Raw genomic sequence first — 26,049 nt, forward strand, 5'->3', positions numbered from 1 at the left:
CTCCCCACTAGCAGAAATTCATGTTCAATCATAAAAAGCAATGTTCTCCTAGCACCAACAAGACAACTCCTTAAAAGATAACATTCCTTCTTGGGGACTTCCCTGGTTGGAGCAGTGGTTAAGAATCCGCCTGCCAATGCAGGGGACACAGGTTCGAGCCCTGGTCTGGGAAGATCCCACATGCCACAGAGCAACTAAGCCCGCGTGCCACAACTAATGAGCCTGCGCTCTAGAGCCCGCGAGCCACAACTACTGAGCCCGCGAGCCACAACTACTGAAGCCCACGCACCTACAGCCTGTGCTCCGCAACAATAGAAGCCACCACGAGAAGCCTGCGCACCACAACGAAGAGTAGCCCCCACTCGCCGCAACTAGAGAAAGCCCACGCGCAGCAATGAAGACCCAACGCAGCCAAAAATAAATATATTAATTACTTAATTTTAAAATAAAGATAACATTCCTTCATGATCTTGTAAGGGGCCACAATGACCTCCACTTTGTACTCACAGATCTGGATTGTGCAAACTATCTATGTCATTTAATGTACAGCCCTCTGTCTCAAAAACCTATATAACTGTGCTTTGACCTTTAAGGGCAGAACAGTCCTCAGAGCTTGCTGAGGTTAAAATCCTGGGTTAAAATCCTCTATTTGACTCGAATAAAGTTTTCCATTTCTTTCTTAGATGGATTAATTTTTTGTCGACAGTAAAGAACGTTAAAGAAACAATACCTGGTAGAATTCATTTCAGAAGAGTCTCTCCAAAGTAATACGGAACATCAGACAGAAAAAATTCCACTTATTACCAGAGGAGGCAGCGCTTGTCAAACACCTGAACTATCCTGGGACAAACAACTTCACCTCCCTGAATCTGTTTCCTCATCAGTAAAATGAAAATTGTAACTACTTCTCAGAGTTTTAACAAAAATTAAATGCAATGATGCTACTGAAGGGACTACCAAAGGCTTCACACATGCTAAGAGTTCTGCTCTTCCATCTCTACCTGCGCCATTCCCTGCCAGCACTCACAATTATATTCTTAGACATAACGCTAGTTAACGCAGAACCTCTAATCTTCACATCCCCACTCAGAGCACACACTCCAAAGCTATGGAGATTTGGTCACTGTTCCCTGAAAACACCATTGCACTCGACATCTTCATCCCCTCCACCCGCAATCTGTATTTGTGATATTAGCTCTACCATGTGAGCTCACATAACCCACCCTTGGAAAACCTAACAGATATCTTTGTGGAACTTCCCTGGTCGTGCAGTGGTTAGGAGTCCAAGCTCCCAATGCAGGGGGCCCAGGCTCGATCCCTGCTCAGGGAACTAGATGCCCCATGCATGCCACAACCAACAGTTCGCATGCTGCAACTAAGGAGCCCACGAGCCGCAACTAAAGGAGGCTGCCTGCCACAACTAAGACCCGGCACAACCAAAATAAATAAACAAATAAATAAATAAAATATTTTTTTAAAATGTTTTTGTGATGACAATGAAGTTGAATTGCACTGGCTACCCCTGGACCACCAGGGAGAAGGAGCTTGTTAGGAAAAGCACATTATACTAAGTCACCTTGCGATAAGGGTGCAGCAGGCAAAGAAACTCCTTGTATCACCAACTAACCATAAACTCTGAGCTGAACATCAGGTATGCACTGGTTTCCCCATGTCCTAATGTTCAGCTGAGATTCAACTTTGTGAGAAAATCAAAGGAGAATAAACGCCAGAACAGAAGTAGTTGGGTATGTGTGCATATTTCTTCCTTCAATTGTACTTTTAAATTCTATATCATGTTATAAAAGAAAAAAAAGAATTTATATAGTCATTCTAGTTTATAAATAATGGTAGTAAGGACCAAAAATTAAGGTCCATGAGGCAGGAATCTGTACTGTCTAACTCACTGTCACATCCACAGTGGTTTACAACAGTGCCTAGCGTGTATGCCACTAGGTATTTGTTAAATTAACTCACAGGATCAACCAGTACCAACAGAAATACATACTTCCAATGGGAAGTGAAGTCATTTACTTAGGAAAGCATATAACTGAAATCTTTTCCCCAAATGAGGGTGGTTCCCAAAAAAGCAACTGCATTAAGGAGGCATTTACATTTATTCTTTTGTCATCACCCAGCTTTAGAATAAAAATGAGTAATTTTCAAAAGAAAATTTCCCTGTCTTAAACTAATATAACCAGAATACCTTTCTGGCCGTAAATTTAATTATATTGTACTTGAGTTGTAATAAGAACACTCTTGAAAGTAAAAGCCAGAGGCATATGAAAATGAATTCTAGGAATTCATGTACCTGGAATCCTAGGTATGGAGTCCAATAAGTTCATGAACAAGCTAGTTAATATCTCTGAAATACTTAATAGGTTTACTCTGTGAATAAAATTAGACAACATACACAAAGTACTCAGTGCAAAGACCAAGTAGGAAACCACCAAAATAATTCAAGTGAGAGGTGGTTAGAAGCTAAAGTAGGACAAAAGACCATTTCCCCTGAGATTCTAACAATCAAAGCAAATATTTTAAAAGATGCAAAGCCCCCCATACATGTCCCTTACAATAAGGATTCACTAGATGTTAGTTTATCTATCCCTCTTTTTCAAAACCTTGAATGAAACTGTCCAATTATCAGATTGTCTAGCAAGAATAATATAGACTAATATCTGTATAAAAGGAAGAATAATAGGTATAATCATTAATTAGGAACAAACAAATTGGGAGCAAGGCATTAAGGCCACAGAGACTAAGGCAAGCAATGGCATCAAAAAAAGAAAAAAAGTAAACACTGTGGTGAAAGCATAAGGACAATAATTTTGGGCTTCCCTGGTGGCGCAGTGGTTGAGAATCTGCCTGCCAATGCAGGGGACATGGGTTCGAGCCCTGGTCTGGGAAGATCCCACATGCCGCAGAGCAACTACGCCCGTGAGCCACAACTACTGAGCCTGCACGTCTGGGGCCTGTGCTCCGCAACAAGAGAGGCCACGATAGTGAGAGGCCCACACACCGCGATGAAGAGTGGCCCCCGCTCGCCGCAACTAGAGAAAGCCCTCGCACAGAAAAGAAGACCCCACACAGCCAAAAATAAATAAATAAATAAATACATTTATTAAAAAAAAAAAAAAATAAGGACAATAATTTTTAAAAAAGCAGCTTGGAACCAAACTATGGAGAAGCTTGAACACAAATTACCTTAATTCTATAAACAATGGGGAAAAAATCAATATATATTTTAGAGTAAAAAACGGAAAGGATTAGACTACACTTTAGAAAGATGATTCTGCCAACAATATAAAATGGAATAAAAGGCAGACAGGACTGGAGGTGGGGTGACCAATTGTACAGTGGCAGTCAACACTCAATTTTTTACCGTTACAGGGGGAAAAAAAGGCAAAGTCCTGTGCACAACAGACACCACATGAGCCTGCATTTTCATTTTACAGAATCATGGTTAAAAATAATTTAAGTCTAAATACAGTGAGGGATCTTGGGTTGAATCCAAGAATAGGAAAGGCTAATAGTGGAAAAGCTTGTGAAATCCAAATAGGTTTGTGCTTTAGTACAAAGTACCAAGCTTAACTTCTCAGTTTTGAGAAATGGTCTATGATCATGTAAGTTATTAACCTAAGAGGAAGCTGGGTGAAGGATATACAAGAACGCTCTGTAATATTTTTAGATTTACAGAAGAATTGCCAGATTTTCTCAAGATACATTTTTCTTGAAAAACAACAAATCATCTGCCCACTACAAAAAAAAAAAGAAAGAAAGAAAAAAGCCTCTATGTAGGTAAAGTGTCAAACTAAAAGGACGCAACTCTGAGTAGGGTCCCAAAGAAGTGTTTAGGAATTGAAGGAAAGAAAGAAGGGAAGGAGGGTAGCCATCACACTCTAAGTTTAATAATCCCTTAAGCGTCTGAACTATCTGGAATTATCTATAGCCCATAAAATGGCTTCTGAGATTCATGAGCCCCCTAAAATTTTATGAGAATATCTATGTGTATTTTTCTGAAGTTTTGTAGAACACTTAAGAATCAGTAATTAGATATAAAAAACAGACAATCCAAACTAACAGAAAATAGAACTATCGGGAATTCCCTGGCGGTCCAGTGGTTGAGACTCCGCACTTTCACTGCCATGGGCCAGGGTTCGATCCCTGGTCAGGGAACTAAGATCCTGCAAGCCGCATGGTGTGGCCAAAAATAGAAAAAGAAAAAAGAAAATAGAACTAAGTATAACTTTCTGACATTGATACAACATATCTTAAGTTAAAAAAAAAGATAGGTTCAACATATAAAAAATGCAAACAAAACTACAATCTAAATATAAAGGAAGAATACTGAAAACATAGTTTCAATGAAAATGGCATAGAATTAATATTTATTGATTTCATACAAATGTATAAGAAAACTATAAACAACCCCAACAGAGTAAAAGTAGAGTAAGGATAGACAATTCGCTGAAAATAAAACAGAAATTACACAATAGACCACCACCTAACAAGCAGAAAGGCCAGCTAATCTATAAAATCAAACTTTCCTGAGCCCATCACAGAGCTGAGGTCCTAAAGCAATAACATGAGCTGCTTCCAAAGAGTGACAAGTCCCACCAAGAAAAGCCAAGACACATGAATTATCTCCCTTTAGTAAAGCCTGGGAGGAAGAGATGGCTGCAAGAAAAGCAGGAAGAAGAAAACAGCTGTAAAGTTTTGCAAATTCTTCAAGGCTGAGTGTGGACTAGTGTGACAGATTAGCATCACTGGGAAGCCAGACACGAGGAGCTCTGCGCTCACTCCCAAGCAGGCCTACAAGAGGTGTGCGGAAGGAACACGAGGGGCAGGTCTGGGGACCAGAGAGAGCGCTCCCTCGGTGGTGCACAAGCACAAAGCTCCGCCCACTCCCTGCAACACTGTCTCATCCAAAACAAAAGCCTCAGGCTGATGGGGGAGGGCAGGAAACCGCTCCCCACCCCACCCCTAGCCTCCCAGGGTCTGCTGTTTTGGGGGAGGGGTAGAAGCAAGTATGGTCTACCAAAAGGAGGTGGAAGAAACTCTCTTGGCCCGGGATCCTGAACTGATACAAACCAGGGATCTGCACATGAGGAGCAGAAAACTCACCCTCCAAGACCTCCCAGGTTCAAAGAGAGGCTGGCTACCATGCAGGGAGGGGAAGCAACACTGAGAAAGACCCACTCCGAGATCCAGAAGCATAGGTCCTGCTTAAGACTGAAGCTGGACCAGCAGAACTGAAGACCACCACTGCTCCCCCATCATGAGCTTGGCACTAAGTAATAAGCAACAGTAGTTTACTGCTGGGAGAGACGAGCAAGAGCCTGGAAGGGGACCCCCTTCTGTGGTACAGGCATATAGGGAATGCTAAAAGCTGAGGATGGAGTAGAAACACTGTGGAAAACCCTCCAGCAGGCCAGATCCCACACTAAGCACAAGGAAACGAGCTCACCACTGGAGAAATGTGAAGCGGGTGGTGCACTAAGAATAACTATAGAATAAGGAAACCCTAACCCAGCCGAACTACTTATTAAACTAACTCAACTCACTACACTAACAGTGTGACAGAAGAAGCATAAATGCCCAAAGCATAAATATCACTTACCTCAATCTCTACTGTTCTTCCAGACACAACACCCAGCATTCAATAAAAAATTAGGACACATCAAAAAGAGCAAGGAAAAACACCCACTGTTAAGAAATACATCAAGATCCAGAAATGACCCAGAGGTTAGAACCATCAGACAGGCCTTTAAAATAATTAAAATTACTATGTTAAAACATCTAGTGCAAAAGTGGACAGCATGCCTAAAAAGATAAAGGATTTCAACAGAGAGATGTACACTTATATTAAAAACAAAAAAGATAGCCAAATGATGATAGAATTTTTTAATTATCAGAGTTTAAAAATTCTTCCTATGGGCAAATCAATATATTGGATACAGCTAAGGCATCAGTAACCTTGAAAATAAGTGAATAGAAATTAATAACGCTGAAAAGTTAAGACAAAAAAGGGTGAAAGAACAGAGCATCTTTAGGCTGAGGGAAAATATTATATTGTCTAACATATGTGTAACTGGAGTCCCAGAAGGAGGAGGGAGAATAGGACAAGAGAAATATTTGAAGACATAACGGCCAAGAGTTTTCAAAAACCAATAAAAGAATAAACTACCAATCCAAGAAAGTAAAAGAACTCTAAACTGAAAGAAATCGACCTAAATATACTGAGAGACCTATAAACTTCATACTAAAACTGCTAAAAACCAAAAAGATTAAGAGAAAATGTTGAATTTAGGCAGAAAAAAAAAGAAACATTATAAAGAGAGGGGAAAAAAGAAAAGAATCACATCAGACTTTTATCAGAAACAATGCAAACGGGCTTCCTTGGTGGCGCAGTGGTTGAGAATCTGCCTGCTAACGCAGGGGACACGGGTTAGAGCCCTGGTCTGGGAAGATCCCACATGCCGCGGAGCAATTAGGCCCGTGAGCCACAATTACCAAGCCTGCGCGTCTGGAGCCTGTGCTCCGCAAGAAGAGAGGCCGTGATGGAGAGAGGCCCGTGCACCGTGATGAAGAGTGGCCCCCACTTGCCGCAACTAGAGAAAGCCCTCGCACAGAAATGAAGACCCAACACAGCCATAAATAAAAATAAATAAAAATAAACTACATTCCTTAAAAAAAAAAAAAAAAATGGAAGCAAAGAACATTGGAACTCCTTCTAGGAAGGAAAATTAAAAAAAAAAAAAAAAAAGAAACAATGCAAACAAGAGGACCATGGAACAACATCCTTAAAGTACTAAAAGAAAAACACCTGTCAACCCAGAACTCTATGCCCAACAAACACATGAAAAGATGCTCATCATCATTAATTATTAGAAAAATACATATCAAAACTACAATGAGGTACCATCTCACACCAGTTGGAATGCCCTTTATTCAAAAGTCTACAAATAATAAACGCTGGAGAGGGTGTGGAGGAAAGGAACCCTCTTATGCTGTTGGTGGGAATGTAAACTGGTGCAACCACTATGGAAAATAGTATAGAGGTTCCTCCAAAAACTAAAAATAGAGTTGCCATATGATCGAGCAATCCCACTCCTGGGCATACACCCAGACAAAACTATAATTCAAAAAGATATATGCAGCCCAGTGTTCACAGCCCCACTATCTGCAATAGCCAAGACATGGAAACAACCTAAATGTCCATCGACAGATGAATGGATAAACAAGCTATGGTATATACATACAATGGAATATTACTCAGCCATAAAAAGGAATGAAATAATGCCATTTGCAGCAACATGGATGGACCTAGAGATTATCATACTAAGCAAAGTTAAGTCAGAAAGAGAAAGACAAATACCACATTACATCACTTATATGTGGAATCTAAAATACGACACAAATGAACATATCTACGAAACAAAAACAGATTTACGGATATAGAGAACAGACTTGTGGTTGCCAAGGGGGAGGGGGTGGGAGAGGGAAGGACTGGGAGTTTGGGATTAGCAAATGCAAACTATTATATATAGGATGGATAAATAACAAGGTCCTATTGTATAGCACAGGGAACTATACTCAATATCCTGTGATAAACCATAATGGAAAAGAATATGAAAAAGAACATATATATGTATAACTGAGTCACTTTGCTGTACAGCAGAAATTAAACACAACATTGTAAATCAACTATACTTCAATAAAATTTTTTAAAATGTATCCTATGCCCTCTCCCAAAAAATCCTTTAAAAATGAACAAACAGATGAGAAGATCTGATATAAAGCCTTTCCAAACTCAGTCCTCTGTGCCTCCCAGTATGCTATGTATACACTGAAACTATGGTTTCTAGGACACTTTCTAGGAGTTATATACTCTAATTTGTTTCTATCACCTACAATGTAAATTCCTCAAGGACAGAAACACAGCTGGTTAAGCTCTGTAGTGCCAGTGCCCTAGAATGTGACTAACTACAGTAGCGGGCTTTTAACAGATATCGGATTGATGATGGATAATGAAAGAATGAATAATGAAGAGATGAGACGGAAGCCAGAAGCAGAGCAATAGGACTAGCTCAAGAGCTCAGAAGTTGGTTAATAGGAAACCTATTAACCAACAGAAAAATGAAGAAGAGCAGAAAAATGAAGTATGAAACCTTCTGGGATTAGGTCTCATTGACCTGCAGAGAGTACATCAATATATATGAAGAAAAACATCAGAGCAGGGCAGTTAGCAATTCATTTTATTTCTATCTATTCAGCTAAAATGCTTATGTAAGGGAAATAAATTAGGAAAGCAAGTCCTAGACTAATCATCTGGTAAACATTTTATAATATGGAAAAATTCAAAGTATATTCAGATATAGGTAATTTTTATTTATAAGTTGTATGCCTAGTATATCCAGTAAGAAATACTACATGAAAGAGTTTTATGGTAATAGGATTTTAAAAATCAAGAGTGGGTTCAGAAATCACAAGCCACAGTTAAGACAGAATGAGGAGCAATGATGCAATGCCGAATGTGTACCACCATATCAGGAGTTCCTGTGCAGCACTGAACAGCAAAGGTAGGGACCCCATGACTGGGGAGAAAGGAACTACTGACACCCACATGAAGGCCAGATCCTCTTCAGCTAAATGAACTGTGACCCTCCACTGGAAAAGGGGAAGTATGGAGAAACGAGCAGAGAAGGGAAGAAAAATAACCTCTAAAAACTGAGATTAAACTAAACTCTGAGAGAATCATGCACCTAGTGGGCCTGAGTTCTGGATAGCATCAAACCTCTTTACGTTTCCATATGCTCAGGAACGAGACAAAGGTCCTTATGTCCTGGAACCTTCACCTCCCTAAAATTCAACCATAAGATGTCATCAAGTTATCACAGGGGAAATCTGGACACTCTGTAAATGTTTAGGAAAAGTTAAATACATTATGTAACTCAACTTAAAAATATACTGATGCCAAGTTGTAGAGCTGAATAACCAAGGATGACTTTCCTCTATAAGGTATTTGTGTGTTAAAATTACAGGTAAAATAAAAGACTGTTTGTCTCTCAAGCCTCCTGTGGTTTGGACTGACTGGAATATTTCACATGTGGTACATATATGGTGCCCCCCACAGCACCTAACACAGTGACGCACATGCACAGAAAACCATCAGTGCTATAAAGAATTCAAAATGCACATATTCAGCAATTAATGTATTCAACAACACATTAAAAGGATCATACACCTTGATCAAGTGGGATTAATCCCAGGGATGCAAGGATGGTTCGATATCCACAAATCAGTCGATGTGATACGCCACATTACCAAGATGAAGAATAAAAATTATATGATCATCTGGATAGAGGCAGAAAAAGCTTCTGACGAAGTTCAACATCCATTTATGATAAAAACTCTCAACAAAGTGGGTATAGAGAGAACACACCTCAATATGATAAAGGCCATATATGATAAGCCCACAGCTAACAGCATACTCAATGGTTAAAGCATTTCCTCTAAGATCAGGAACAAGACAAAGTTGTCTACTCTCACCATCTTTATTCAACATAGTATTGGAAGTCTTAGTCACAGCAATCAGACAAGAAAAATAAATAAAAGGCATCCAAACTGGAAAGGAAGAAGTAACACTGTCACTGCAGATAACATGATACTCTACACAGAAAATCCTCAAGACACTACCAAAAACTACTATAGCTAATCAACGAATCTGGTAAAGTTGCAGGACACAAAATTAATATATAGAAATCTGTTGCATTTCTATACACTAACAATGAGCTATCAGAAAGAGAAATTAAGAAGATAATTCCATTTACGATCACATCAAAGAGAATAAAATAGGAATAAATCTAACTAAGGAAGTAAAAGACTTCTTCTCAGAAAACTATAAGACACTGATGAAAGAAAGTGAAGATGACACCAACATGCAAAGATATACCCTGGTCATGGACTGGAAGAATTAATATTGCTAAAATGACCACACTACCCAAGGCAATCTATAAATTCACTTCAATTCCTAACAAAATACTAATGGCATTTTTTACAGAACTGGAACAAATAATTGTAAAATTTGTATGGAAACACAAAAGACCCCAAACAGCCAAAACAATCTTGAGAAAGAAGAACAAAGCTGGAGGTATCATGCTCCCTGATTTCAAACTACACTATAAAGCTACTATCATCAGAACAGTATGGTACTGGTACAAAAACAGACACATAGATCAAAGGAACAGAATAGAGAGACCAGAAATGAACCCACATTTATATGGGCAATTAATCTATGACAAAGGAGCCAAGAATATACAATGGGAAAAAAGACAGCCTCTTCAATAAATGATGTTGGGAAAACTGGACAGCTACATGCAAAAGAATCAAACTGGGACTACTTTCTCACACCATATACAAAAATAAATTCAAAATGGGTTAAAGACTTAAATGTAAGACCTGAAACCATAAAACTTCTACAAGAAAACATAGGCAGTATGCTCTTTGGTCTTAATTGTATTTTTTTTGGCTATGTCTCCTCAGGCAAGGGAAACAAATGCAAAAGTAAACAAATGGGACTACATCAAACTAAAAAGCTTTTGCACAGCAAAGGAAACTATCAACAAAACAAAAAGGCCACCTACTGAATGGGAGAAGATATTCACAAATGATATAGCTGATAAGGGGTTTATATCCAAAATATACAAAAAACTCACACAACTAACATCAAAAAAACCAAACAATCCGATTAAAAAATGGGCAGAGGATCTGAGGATCTGTTTTTCTAAAGAAGACATGCAATTGGTGAACAAGCACATGAAAAGATGCTCAACATCACTAATGATCAGGGAAATACAAATCAAAACCACTATAGAGATAACGCCTCACACCTGTCAGAATGGCTATTAACAAAAACACAACAAATAACAAGTATCGTCGAGGATGTGTGGAAAAGGGAACCCTCATACACTATTGGTGGGAATATAAATTGGTGCAGCCACTATGGAAAACTGTATGGAGATTCCTCAAAAAATTAAAAATAGAACTATCATATGATACATCAATACCTCTCCTAGGTATTTATCCAAAGAAAATAAAAACACTAATTAGAAAAGCTATACACATCCCTATGCAGCATTATTTACAACAGCCAAGAAATGGATGCAACCCAAGTACCCATCAATAGATGAATGGATAAAGTTGTGGTATATGTATATAATGAAATATTACTCAGCCGTAAAAGAGAATGAAATCTTGCCATTTATGACAATATGGATGGACCCATAGGATACTATACTAAGTGAAATAAGTCAGACAGAGAAAGACAAATACTGTATGATTTCACTTTTATGTGGAATCTAAAGAACAAAACAAATGAACAAACTTAACAAAACAGAAACAGAGTTATTGATACAGAGAGCAAAAAGATTACCAGAAGAGAGGGGACTGGGGGATGAAGAAAGAAATAGGTGAGGGTGATTAAGAGGTACAAACTGGGCTTCCCTGGTGGCGCAGTGGTTGAGAATCTGCCTGCTAATGCAGAGGACACGGGTTCGAGCCCTGGTCTGGGAAGATCCCACATACCGCGGAGCAACTAGGCCCGTGAGCCACAACTACTGAGCCTGCGCGTCTGGAGCCTGTGCTCCGCAACAAGAGAGGCCGCGACAGTGAGAGGCCCGCGCACCGCGATGAAGAGTGGCCCCCGCTTGCCGCAACTAGAGAAAGCCCTCGCACAGAAATGAAGACCCAACATAGCAATCAATCAATCAATAAATAAATACATCTTTAAAAAAAAAAGAAACAAAAAACTGAATGGGGCTTTTTAAAAAAAAAAAAAAAAGAGGTACAAACTTATAGTTGCAAAATAAATGAGTCATGAGTATGAAATATACAGTGTGGGAAATATAGTTAATAACTAATATCTTTGTGGCAACGTAACTAGACTTATTATGGTAATCATTTTGAAGTGTATATAAAACATCAGTATGTTGTGTAACAGAAACTAACACAGTGTTATAAATTATACTTCAAAAACAAATGAACATACAAACAAACTCACAGAAAAAGAGATCAGATTTGTAGTTACCAGAGGCAGAGGGTTGGGGGAGAGGGAACTGGATGAAGGCAGTCAAAAGGTACAATCTTCCAGTTATAAGGTAAATAAGTACTAGGGATGTAATGTACAACATTATAAATATAATTAGCACTGTTGTGTGTCATATATGAAAGTTCCTAAGAAAGTAAATCCTAAGAGTTCTTATCACACACACAAAAAAATGGTTTCTATTTCTTAAATTCTGTATCTATATGAGATGACAGATGTTCACTAAACTTAACTGTGATCATCATTTCGTGATGTACGTAAGTCAGATCATTATGCTGTACACTGTCAACTTATACAATGCTGTATGTCAATTATATCTCAATAAAATTGGAAGAAAAAAAAAGAATATAAAATACAAATGTTACTCCATATTACCACCACCCTTTTTTTGGAGGGGGAATGTTATGAGATGGATATAATTATTCTCTGGGGATTCCCTCTTGGACCTCCTCTTACCCGTTCCTGTAGAAGTTCCACAACCTGCTGGACACAGTCATTTACATCACAGGAGTCTGTTTTCAGCACCAATTCCGGGGCCTCTGGCTTTTCATATTCAGAATCAATCCCAGTGAAACCTATAAAAGGTAAAAGATAATAGAGGGAGTGGAAATTAAAATAGGTTTGTTTCCTCAGTGCAAGTCTCTGCTATGCTGAAGTTCATATTTATGCTGCCCCTTCTAAGTTACGGGGTTATAATATTGAAACTTCTTTCCTGGGAGAAGATTTCTAATTAAACTTTTGTTTCTTCTTTGAACACAAACAGTCGATCCTTCTTATTCGCAGTAGTTCTCTTCAATAAGTTGCCACACACACAAAATTAGTGAATACTGAACCACTGCTTCTAGGAGAAACGTGGGTTTGGCTTCCTGTGAGCCTCTAGTCACCAAATTTTTGTCAACCAATTAATATATTGTTTTATGAGTGTTTCTGTTTAAAGACACCTTATTTCATATATAGTGCTGATTCATTAACACCGAACTCATGGCCAACAGCACCAGAACTCATGTCTGAACAAAGCTTACCTAACACATGTATTTTCTCCACAAGGCAGGTCAGTCTTCCTGCACTTGGGAACACTGGACAGTACTTCAGCACTGTGCCGGGGGGCCATTTTAAACAGCAAAATCACCAACAAAAAGAAAAAAAAATAAAAGCAAAACACATGGCACCAAATAGGCCATGAAAAGGACACTTCTTTACAGTATAAGAGCTGAAACACAAAAGCCTTGTTCAACTTCAGCTGGGAATGTATATTCTGGGTGACTAAAATTTTGCTGCTCTGTGTGTGTCTACAAGTGACAGCCAAAGCACTGTGGGTACATGGATGTGGGGTAACAAATAAATTTTTAGTGAGTAGGCACATTTGCAAATCTGGAATCTTCAAATAATGAAGATTGATGACATTTCTATCACCTTTCCTTTTTTCTGTTAAGTAAACGCCTACAGTGCCTGTGAAGAAACAGGAATGAATACCAAGTAATCCAGAGCATCGAATTTCTCCACAGGAACACAGGATATACTGCCTAAACCTTGGGCATAAAACCAAACTCGACAAGATGTTTTTCCCTCTCAGTGCAAAAACCAATGCCAAGTCAATCTGTCCATTATATTCACCAGGATTATCTACAGCCGAATTGAAGCTCTGCAGGGTTCTTCTGCCATCACATTAAGTGTTCAGGCAAGACAGAGTAACTACTATTAGCTTAAGCAGAACATAAGTAAGGAATCCTGTTATATCACCAAAAATGTTCCACAATCAAATGTAACCAATTTAGATATTAACCACTATTCAGATTTTCCCTATCTGTATATGTGCTACCGTGTAACTGCCTAGAAGAGAAAGAACACATGATGTTAACCACAGAATGGGCTGGTTGAGCTGAAGATATGCTATTCCTATCTTTCACATTATTCCATTCCGAAGTCATTCGAGATCTGTCTGCCTTGGAATGCCAAGTCATTCTTGGGTTAGAATGGTCAACGTGAATTTAAAATCATTACTAAAAAGCTTTAAAATAAACACTACAAGTCTACAGCCCATCTATTTCATTTTTTTTCTATTTCATATTTTTAAGTATCACATCAAGTCCTGAACCCAAGAAGAAATTTTTGCATTACCAATATTCCTAACAGTATTAGTGGTGAGTCACAGTAAAATAGGTGGGGAAAAAACAAACCTGGTTAAAACACTAGTTCTTAAGCTCTGATTCTCAAATGTAGCTACACGCTGGAATCACTGGGTCCCACCCTTAAGAGATTCTGATTTCAATGGTCTGGGGTACAGCCTTGGCACTAGATTTTTTAAGTCCCACCAGAAAATGCTTATGTGCAGCAAAGCTTGAGGATCACTGTGTTAGAAGACTTGGTTTAACATTTTAAAAGCCCAGGAAGTCTCTTCCTAGTTAATTTAGCCCGTAAGTGATTACAGTAAATGTATACTGTGAGAAAAACATTTATATTTAAGTAAATAACAACTAGTTGAGCATTACTCATGAAAATAATCTAGGTATTAGAGTAGCTGACACAGGCATATATTTACAGTTTAGTAAATGCCATATAAAGGCCTATAAAAGCCTGAAGTCTGCTGAATGTATGCAATCTCACCTGTCCCTGAAATGTTTACCATCTAGGCTCTGAAATAGCATTGGTAGGAAACTTTTTAAGCACCATTCTTACAATGAGTAAATGATTTTGAAAACTGTCCAGTCAGGAACTCTAGAACCATGGCAAACCTAAAATAAATAAACGTGTGTACACACATGCACACAGGTATACATTAACCTAAGAACATTTTATCAATGTTTATTCAGAGGAATTAAGAAACACCTGGTAAACAAGTAAAACATAGAAAACTGAACTAATACAAGCACATTCCCAGATACAGAATGCAAACTGTAAGTGACTCAAGGTATTTTGGATTCAGTCTTATTATTCATCTTTGCATCCCCAGCACCAAATATAAACCTTGCAAATAGAAAGCACTGATCAAAGTGTTGAACATCCAATTTCCACTCCACCTTCTAATCCATTCGACAAGCATTTACTGTGTGTGTGTACCAAGTATTATGCTTTGGGCCATGCTCTGTGCTAAATTCTAAAAATACAAAAATGGTAAAGATGTTGTCCTGGCTCACAGGGTGCTTACTCCAGCTGAGCAAACAAATCTACCTCCCTCATCAATCCATCCTTGCAAAAACAACAAAACCAACTACAGTTAAAATAAGTAGAAGATTCAGACTTCAGGATCCTGGACACACTGTTCTGCTTCTCTTTGCAAATCTCTATTACAAAAAACAGAAGTGCACACTGGCCATCAACAGAGAGAGGGTGACCTAGAAATTAAATGGATAAACTGTTTTCCCTCCTGTTGCCACATATTATTCAGGTCAGGCAGCCTATTCTCGCTGAGACAAGAAAGCACAGGCTTAATGGGTGAAACTTGAGTCTCCATGATGGCAAGACTGGATACGAGCCCTGCCCAAGTTACCAGATTCACCACGGCCAGTGGAACTTGCCCCAACTGCTGAGGGGCTCCCAGGTCCAAACAGAAGAGCCCAGAATAACAAGCATTTTCCTTCCTGTTCCACCTTTTCCTTTCTAGGGCCAGAAGCTGGTGCCAAAATCTACACTTCATAGAGCTCCTGATAGTCTGAGGCTATCACACTCCCTGCTGGGAAGGCAAACAAAAGTTAGGGGCATGAATTGATCCCAAACAATGCTGAACCTATCTTTGATTTTTCTTATGCTGGCATGCCCTCTTTAACTGTTAATAATAATACCGGTAATAGACCAGGGCTAATGTCAAAGGATGTCTAAAAGATAAAGAGAATGACTGGTATCAAGGGCGACAGCAGAACAGGTTCTAAATGTCTCTTTCTATGTCCAAATTTTCATCATAGTTGAAACTCTGGGAGCAGACCACAAAATCGAAAATACAAGCTGTATGTACTTTGGTAAAATCACAGATATGTTAATTTAATCTAATGCAACAATCATACATAGAATGAATTTCAGACCATTCCAGGCACTATGATATAAATAAGAATGAGATATTTTCCTTGCTCTCAAGATGCTTATAATTCAGGCATTTTTCCCAGTAGCTATGGAATGTCCTACATTTTCACTGGAACAAAGAGAACAGAAGTAGCAGCAACTAGCAACTAATATCCAATCTAATGCTAGGTACCTAATTATACCAAATAGGTTTCCACCAGCCCCCAAAGTCCCAATCCTCTAAAACTGCCTTGTGAGTAGGATTTCAACCTGATCGATGATACTGAGTGTACACAGTGCCAGGTACTACCGGTAGGCCTGAGAGATACAACAGTGTAACAAGACCTGCTTTCTCTTCTCAAGGAGCTCCAAGTTGTTTGAAAACTTCCATCTCCTAGAAAAGATTATCAGTCTCAGATATGGTAAGATGAAATATCTAAGGAAAGACAAACTGGGAAAAAAAATATTACTTACCTTTAATTTCTCCAGCCCGTGCTTTTTTGTAGAGTCCTTTGACATCCCTCTGTTCACAAACATGCAGAGGAGCATCAACAAACACTTCAAAAAAAGGTAAACTTGCACCCTCATGAATTTGCCTTGCATTGTTGCGATCCTTAGAAAAAAGGCACATACAGAAACGTAACAAAGAGTGCTCATATGAATCAAGGGTACTGTATTAATGCCAAGGACAAGTAAAAGTGCTTTTCAGCTGTGTTAGTGGAAAATAGACAAAGTTTAATTTATATTTTGAAAATATAAACTGAAAAAAAATAAACCCAAGAAATTATTAGATTAACACACCCATTCTTCATAAAGGATTTTAAAAGGCCTGCTATTCTAAAAATCTGAGATATTGGCAAGTTCCAGGAGGGAGAACAATGGATGCCCCATAAAAACTTTCACCTAAATTTTACGAGGAAGCTGAGCCAAAGCCCAGCTTAAATGCAGATGTCATCAGGCCTCTCTTAACAACACGCTCAACCTCAGCCTGAGCTAGCATGAAAGTAACTTCACAAGGGATCCATCCATTCAGAACCCTGAGGCTAGTTTATTCACTTGCCAAATACAAACCCCTGAAGCCACTACACATCTCTAGCATTCCCAAAACTTTACTTTTCTGCATGGCTCCTAACGCCCAACTCTGCTAATACCTTCACTGCTCGGCCTAAACTCTCTCTGGAACACTGCTTCCTTTGTAAGTGAAACTCTTCTTCTTTCTGGTCTTAACTAAAACCAAGTTCTCCCTTGAGGAGTCACTCATCTCCCTGTTCTCAAACGCAGGCTCCACATTCATATTCCATAGACAAGGCAGTGCCACCATTTTCAAAGCTAGCCCTTGCACCTTCCTCCATCCTATCCCCACATGGCTCATGCTATCATTTACCACCTTTCTTACAGCCCCTCAACCCATGCCTACTTCCACTCTTATCAGATGGCCACACTTCTAATTTCAAAAAGAAAATCCCCAGGGACTTCCCTGACCGTCCAATGGTTAGGACTCCACGCTTCCAATGCAGGGGGCGTGGGTTCAATCCCTGGTCAGGAAACTAAGATCCCACATGCCATGCAGCATGGCCAAAGAAAAGAAAGAAAGAAAAGAAAAGGAAATCCCCAGACACGAACGCTCTCAATCTCCCCTCTGCCATATAATTTACCTATATCCCCCACCTTTATCTCCTTCCCTCCTGCCACTCCTCCCTTCACAGATTCAAAAATCCCCTACTCTACAATGGAATACTATTCAGCCATAAAAAAGAATGCGATTTTGCCATTTGTAGTAACACGGATGGGCTTGGAGGGCATTATGCTAAGTGAAATAAGTTTGACAGAGAAAGACAAATACTGTATGATACCACTTGTATGTGGAATCTAAACAAATACAACAGGACTTCCCTGGTGGTGCAGTGGTTAAGAATCCACCTGCCAATGCAGGGTACACGGGTTCAAGCCCTGGTCCGGTAAGATCCCACATGCCGTGGAGCAACTAAGCCCGTGCGCCACTACTACTGAGCCTGCGTTCCAGAGCCTGCGAGCCACAACTACTGAAGCCTGTGTGCCTAGAGCTTGTGCTCTGCAACAAGAGAAGCCACTGCAATGAGAAGCTCGCACACAGCAACGAAGAGTAGTCCCTGCTCGCCGCAACTAGAGAAAGCCCGCGTGCAGCAACAAAGACCCAACGCAGCCAAAAATAATAAATAAATAAAATTAATTAATTAAAAAAAAAAACAACAAACTAGTGAATATAACAAAAAAGCAGCAGACTCACAGATATGGAGAACAAACTAGTGTTTACCAGTAGGAGAGGGGGGGAAGGGGCAACATAGGGGTGGGGAGTCGGAGGTACAAACTATTAGGTGTAAGATAAGCTAAAGGATGTATTGTACAACATGGAATATAGCCAATATTTTGTAATAACTGTAAATGGAAAGTAACTTTTAAAAATTGTACATAAGAAAAAAAAAAATCCCCTTCCTGCTAATGAACCTTGCTCAACCCATTATCGCTGCTGCATCTGGAATTTTCAACTACCTCCTTCTCCACTGGCAACAAACAAGGAAAAGTCACTCTCTTCCATTAAAAAGAGATGAACTAACAAATCATACAAAAATTCCCTTAATCATGGCACTTTCCAGGCCATTCTGCCACATTTCACACTACTAACCCTGTGTACTGCAATAATGCTACTCCCCGGCCGTTCCTCTGCACGCTCCCCTGGGCTCCTCTGACTTCACCCATCCCCGAGGCACTGGTGTTGCCCACGTTCTACCAGGAGCCCGCTGTTCACGCTGCACGGTCCCTGAGCACTTTTCTCAACTGCTTTCACAGTGTAAACTGCATCATACAAACCACTCAAGCCTGAACTCTGTCCTCTCCTGAAATTAAACGCACCTTTCCAACTTCCTCCAAATTACACCCACCTGGAGATCTCCCAGGTACCTCAAACTTAACACGTCCAAAACTGAGCCCACTCTCTTTTCTCCCAAGCTTGCATTCCCACCTATACTGCCCAAATCAAGGGATGACAACACGACTCACCCAGAATCCCCAGACTTGTTCTGGTTTCTTCCCTTTGCCGTCCCACCCCCTGCATTTTGTCACAAAGTCCTTCAGATTTTACCTCTAGACATTACACTAACCCAGTCTGCACTTCTTCCCTAGCTCCTGGTTCAACCTCATTTTTCTTGTCTGGACAACACCCTTTTAATCAGTCTGCTGGCTTCCAGCTTTGACCTGCTCAAAGCCACACTCTACATTGTCCCCAGGATGACAGAGGATGCAAATTCAACCACGTCACTAAACTCTTCAGAGACTGCCCAGCACCATCAGGGTAAACCCCAAGCTTCTCAGTGTGACGCGTCAGGCCTTCTCCACCTGGCCCCACCATTCTCAGTCTTGCACCTGCCTGGTCTACCAGGCTGTTTGGGCCTAATGCCTTTGCAATGCCCCCCCCTGCCAAAAACACTCCACCTCTCTCCTCTGGCTACAGCAAGGTGTCCCCTCACAGCACAGCTCCGTGCTAAGTCCTCCAGGAAGCCTACCCCCATGTCCAGGCTGACTGAGGCCTCACTCCCGCTGCGTTCTCAGAGTACCCACCATATACCTCTGTCACAGATCTCATCCCAGTATACTGAAATAACTTCAGTAGCTTTATACCCTTAGTATCTGGCAGAGTGATTAAGTCGTGATCCTACTATTCCAACTGTCCTTTTAAATGAAGGTGTTCCCCAAGTTTCCATCTGTGACTTGCTTCTCATTCTATATACTCTTCTGTATACTCAACTTCATCAAGGTTTCAACAATAAAGTTAATGATTCCCCAATTTTTTTTTTTAAATTTATTTTTGGCTGCATTGGGTCTTTGTTGCTGTGCGTGGGCTTTCTCTAGTTGTGGCGAGCGGGGGCTACTCTTCATTGAGGTGCGCGGGCCTGTCATTGTGGTGGCTTCTCTTGTTGCAGAGCACGGGCTCTAGGTGCACAGGCTTCAGGAGTTGTGGCACGTGGGCTCAGTAGTTGTGGCTTGCGGGCTCAGTAGTTGTGGCTTGCAGGCTCTAGAGCACAGGCTCAGCAGTTGTGGCACATGGGCTTAGTTGCTCCGTGGCATGTGGGATCTTCCCCGACCAGGACTCGAACCCGTGTCCTCTGCACTGGCAGGCGGATTCTTTAACCACTGCACCACCAGGGAAGCCCCTGATTCCCAAATCTTTATCTCAATTCTACACAACGTTCCTGAGCTCCAGAACCAACTTCCCAATGACCCAGTGGTCATCCTCACCTAGATACGCCACCAGCATTTCAAACCTAACCCAGCTAAAATGAAACAGTCATCTTCTCCCTTCCTACCCTACATTTTCTAACTCAATCATACCATCTTCTCTTCTGAAAGCACCATCCTTCATGTTCACCCCCAAACTCAGCAATCAACACGGGCACCACGTTCCACTGATGCTACAGGCTCAAGGGCCCTCAAATATGCCCCATCTTTTCTATTCCCATGGCCGCTACCTGAATTCACTCCAAAAGCCTCCTGACTAGTCTCCTACCTCCAGACCCTTCCCATGCCAGGCCTTAAGGGTGACCTCACTAAAATACAAAGACACCAGAGACACTCTTCCCCAGTACAATCTCAAACTCTCGAGCACCTGTGGGGCAAAGTCCCGAGCCGTCCGGAGTTCACCGTCAGACCTCTGCAAATCGCTCGAGCTTCATCTCCCCTCACGTTCATCCGGCAGAGCAGCCAAAACAAACTACTTACAGTTCCCCCAAAGACCTAAGTCCCTCACATTTCCATGCTTTTGCAAATCCTATAGCATCTCCTCTGTGAAATAGTTTTCTCCTGCGAGAAAACTGACTCATCTTTCATGACGCACTTCAAGCAGCACTTCCTCTGTGAATCTTCCACAGCACCTTTATACACATGTACCTCACCACCTGCCTCACGATACTGCAACTGTTCGCATCTCTATGCTCCCACCAGACTACCTACTGACTCCTCAAGGATAAGAACTATCAGGTTTATTTTTACAACCAAGATGCCCAAGGTTAGTGGTGACAGAGAAGAATACACATATCCTGTATTATATGATTTGGTCCAAATATGATCATGAATTTTGACATGACCTAAGCATAGTCCGAACCTCATTTTCATTCTTGGTGCTTCTGGGGATGAGATCAACAAAGGTGTTGCTCCATGCTATGGAAACAAGGGAGCCAAAAAAACAGATCAGCGTATACTTTTAGATACCCAGGTCTCAGCCGCTCGCTCTCCAAATCAGGTGTGACTTTCTCTTTTTCCAAGAGTTGCAAAGCTTCCCAGAAAGGGCAAAAATATCACTGTTACTTTATTACTATGAAAACTGTTGATATCCAAGAATTCAGGAACTCTAACAACTCTCATTCTCTCATACACTTCATTATTCAGGATACCTTAAACTGACATATTGACACCGATCCCAGTGTTTCAGGAAAATGAAAAGCAGCTAGTGCTCAAAGAACCTTTTAGGACTCCTGCCATGAGTGAACCTGTATGATTAACACTCAGTCTCACACTTATCTATAACCCTTACAGCTCAAATTTTGTTTTTGTTTTTAAAGAAAAGTCTAAGTAACCATCCAGATTTATGATACAGTACTAGAGTTGCACCATTATTTACTACACTTACTGAATATTTATTACACATCAGGCACTATGCTGAAAGCTGTGAATGCATGATTTACCTAATCCTCAGAGCAACCCTACGAGGTAGGTATTATCTGAGCTTGGAAGGTTAAGTAAATCGGCCAAGGTCCTAACAGTAACTGGCAGAGCGGAGACTTCAGTCTCGTTTCTGGCTTCAAAGCCGCTATGTTTAACTACTACACTAACTCACCTGTTCTTTCATATCTGGGCTTCCTAAGGGGCTACGCTATCATTTAACAAACACTAAATATCTACTGTGTTCCAGGATCTGGGCTTGGCATCAGGATTATAAAGATAAATCAGATGTAGTCCCACCCTTCAAAGAGCCAGTGGGGTTTCGAGACAGCAAAGCACAGTGGGCAAGAGCACAGGTTCCACTGACACTGTCTGGGTGCAAATCCTTGCTCTGCCATGTAGAGTGTGTGAGGTGGGGCGACTGATACCTCTGTTTCCTCACCTCCACCCTCCTCATTGGGTGATGAGAACTAAGTGAGCTAATTCACATAAAAGCACTTTCAAACTGTTACCATTATACAGTAAGTGCTCAATAAACGTTAGCTGCTATTATTATCATTATTATTATTATTACTGCTGCTATTAGCACCCCCAACCAAAGAACTGGTATTTACAATAAAACAATGTGCTATGGTACAATAACAAGGGCACCAAAGACAGGTACCCAACAAAGCCTGAGAGACTTAGGAGGAAGAAATACCCAACCTGAGTCTCAAAGCATGAACAGGTGTGAACCGAAGCTGAGGCGAGGCTAAGAGGAAGGAGAAGAGGGCCTTCGAGGCAGAGGGAAACAGAATTCTCATGGTGAGAAACAGCATGATTTTTTTCAGAGACATACAAAAAAGTGAATTAGTGCTCTATGGTCTCTAAAATAAGACAGAGTGTGATGAAAGATGAAACTCAAGAATTGTGAGCAAAGAAGCCACGATAGGACACATGTTAAGAAACCTAAGATTTTCCCTGGTGTTTGATACATGTTGAGTATTTATTATAGGATTTTTGAACTGAAAAGTCAAACTTGAAATAATTTGGCCATTGACTTCTTCAACAACTCTGGTTATACTTTTGAGGGGGGCGGTGGGTGTGTGGGTTATATAGCAAGCTTTTCAAAAATGAATTTACTCAGGAAGCTGCAGCACAAAAATGTTGTAGGTTAATTGTTTTAATTTGGATTTAGCCTCAAAGTACATGTCAGTGTTTAAATTATTTGCTTTGCCTGACACCATATTCTCAATACATGTAATTAGAACAGCAATGGCGCAAAAGCCACATACCTGAGTATAAGGCGATATAAAACTTGTGATGCACACTAAGCCAGCATCTGCAAACAGCTTAGCAACTTCTGCGATGCGTCGAACATTCTCTTCTCTGTCTTCAGGACTAAAGCCAAGATTTTTATTGAGACCCTGACGAATGTTGTCACCATCCAAAGTGTAGCATGGAATACCATGGCAAACCAAGTACTCCTCCAAAGCCATGCTTACGGTGGTCTTTCCTGCTCCCGATAAGCCTAGAAATGAACAGTCCAAACAGATTCCATACATAAAGTTAGGAGGATAAGTAATAAAGAATTTTAACCACAGGCTTAATTATATTCATTATTCAGAGCAGTCTCTTAGCAACATTCTTGTCTAATATTTCTCTGTAAAATTTTACTACGTCTTAGCTAGAAAAACATCTGTAGTTTAAATATAATAAGCATTTATGTTTTTAGTAACTTCTGTCTAACCCCGAAGGTACCCTAGAAATCACTGAGCTACAAAGGCTTAACCAATTTTAATATTACACATGGTTGGGTAGACATTCACTTTGTCCTCTTGTTACCACTATTCTAAAGCTGCATGCCAATTTTAAAAGAAAGTTATATGACCAAATTATTTCTGGTGAGGAAAGAAAAAGAAAGGACAAAAGTAAGTGAAATAATATTAGAAAGTTACCTCTATATCCCAGGATCAACACCTCCCAAAGGTTACCATGATAAAAGCACCTGGGAATCCAATTTATAATATAATTAACCTTGAAAGAATATCCTCATTTCATCTTCCTCTACCAATGTTTAGTCACTAAACGATGAGTAAAGGAAAAGGAAAGAGTACATTTATGCACTAATACTTGCCACCTTGATGAGTGTATCAGAATTCACAACTAAGATAGGTACTTCCCTCGTAGTCCAGTGGCTAAGACTCCACACTCCCAATGCAGGGGGCCCAGGTTCAATCCCTGGTCAGGGAACTAGATCCCACATGCCACAACTAAGAGTTCACATGCCGCAACTAAAGATCCCACATGCCACAACGAAGATCCCGCATGCTGCAGCTAAGACCCTGACGCAGCCGAATATATAAATACACAGGTAGATATTTCAAAAAAAAAAAAAATTAAGATAGTTATGAGACAAGAGATAAAACACTGAAACCTAATGTACTGATACTTTGACGTGCTAGTATAGAAGGCTAACTGAAAAATCAATTTAAAAAGGATATGTTAAGAGGATCAATATAGTGTTATATGGTTTCTACATTAAAAATGTATATTAACATGAGTACAGCAGGTAGTATTTTCCAAAGATTGACTGAAAGCTTTTTTACAATGTGACACTGCCACTGTCACACCCAGAGGTAGAGTATTTCTCAGCCCTTGAATCTGGGCTGGACTTAGGAGTCGCCTGTAGCCAAAACAATAGAGTGAAAATGATGAGCATGACTTCCAAGACTGGGTCAGAAAAGGCTATTCAGCTTCTCTTTGGATATTTAATTCGGGAGAAGGCAGCTGTAAAATACTCTGAGACCACCGTGCTAGAGAAATCAGAAGTAGGTGTTCCTGTCGAGAGCCTTAGCCAGCTAAGCTCCCAGCGGACCAGCAGCATCCACCAGGGAGTCATCGCGGACACCCAGCCACTTGTGGCTTTAGATGACTGGAGCCCAAGCCAGCATGACTGCAACCAAGCAAGACCCAGGGGGGAACTGCCCAGCAGAGCACTCTTGGATTCCTTACCCACAAAACAGTGAACAAATTAAAATGGCTGTTTCACACCACCAGGTTTTGGGTAATTTGTTGCATAGCAACAATGACTGAACAAAGCGATGGAGGTTGGGGAGACTAGGTTTTTCTGTTCTTTGCTATTGTTGTTTTTAACTACCAGTTGAACACTAAGTATCAGGGGAAAAAAAAACTGAAAACATCAACTTTTTATACAACAAAGACAACCTAATCAACTATACTCCAATATAAAATAAAAATTTAAAAAAACACAAAGATAACCTCAACTACAATTGAAGTGTCTGTTTATACATACATGTGTACACGTACACATTTTATGTATATATTTAATTTGAAACAAAGAACAGACACTGCCGAAAACTGAACTAATGACACAGAAACTTTCACTGAACGTAGACAAAAAGGCTAGGAAATCAAAGTGGTTAGAGAAAATTAATAGATAATGCAAGACAGATAATCCAAAACTAAGATAAAGCAAACTGGTATACCAAAGAGAAACCAAATGTACTAGATTGAATAGTGTCCTCCCCAAAATTCACATACACCTGGAACCTCAGAATGTGACCTTATTTGGAAACAGGGTCTCTGTGCATGTAATTAGTTAAATTAAAATGAGGTCACACAGGACTACAGTGGGCACTAAATCCAGTGACTGAAATCTTTATAACAAGGCCATCTGAAGGCGAAAGCAGAGACTGGAGTGGTACCTCTACAAGCCAAGGAGCGCTAAGGATTGCCAGCAGAACCAGACGCCAGGAGAGAGGCATGGAACAGATTCTTCCCCAGAGCTGACAGAAGGAACCATCCTTGATTTCAGGCTCCCAAACTGTGAGAGAATAAACTTCTGTTGTTTGAAGCCACTCGGTTTGTAGTAATTTGTTACAGTGGCCCTGGGAAACTCATATACCAATCAATGTAAAAATACAAAACAAGAAAGTTTTTCCGAAATAAGATGTAAGAAAAAACAGTGTTCCAAGAAAATGACATACAAACCACTCCATACCTGGACAGATCTGGTTAAGCTACTGAATTGCAAGAAGAAGAAAGAAATCATGACTTCTGTTTCCAACAATATCAAAAAAAAAAAAAAAAAGTGAAGGCTATAAATTTGACAACATAACTAACAACCTTGGTCTGATGAACATATATAGAATATTGCCCACATTAGGGGAACACATTTTCTTTACAAATACACATTTATGAAACTGATTACATCCTACACTGTAAAGCAAGTACCAAAAAAATCTGATAAAAGTATTTAT

At 40.1% G+C, this 26,049-nt stretch overlaps 1 protein-coding gene across 3 annotated transcripts in view; it reads right to left on the reverse strand.

Moving 5' to 3' along the window:
* PAPSS1 (3'-phosphoadenosine 5'-phosphosulfate synthase 1) overlaps positions 1–26,049 on the reverse strand; it is a 103,399-nt gene that overhangs the window by 62,216 nt on the left and 15,134 nt on the right. For all 3 annotated transcript variants that reach the window (XM_059923379.1, XM_059923380.1, XM_059923381.1), the window contains 3 exons: positions 23,062–23,297; positions 16,571–16,709; positions 12,560–12,678 (listed from right to left, as the gene is read on the reverse strand). In XM_059923379.1, the coding sequence (XP_059779362.1) occupies positions 12,560–12,678; positions 16,571–16,709; positions 23,062–23,297 (494 nt within the window). The remainder of the gene's footprint in view (positions 1–12,559; positions 12,679–16,570; positions 16,710–23,061; positions 23,298–26,049) is intronic.

The sequence above is a fragment of the Balaenoptera ricei genome, chromosome 5, assembly GCF_028023285.1.
Source record: "Balaenoptera ricei isolate mBalRic1 chromosome 5, mBalRic1.hap2, whole genome shotgun sequence".
Classification (NCBI taxonomy): Eukaryota; Metazoa; Chordata; class Mammalia; order Artiodactyla; family Balaenopteridae; genus Balaenoptera; species Balaenoptera ricei.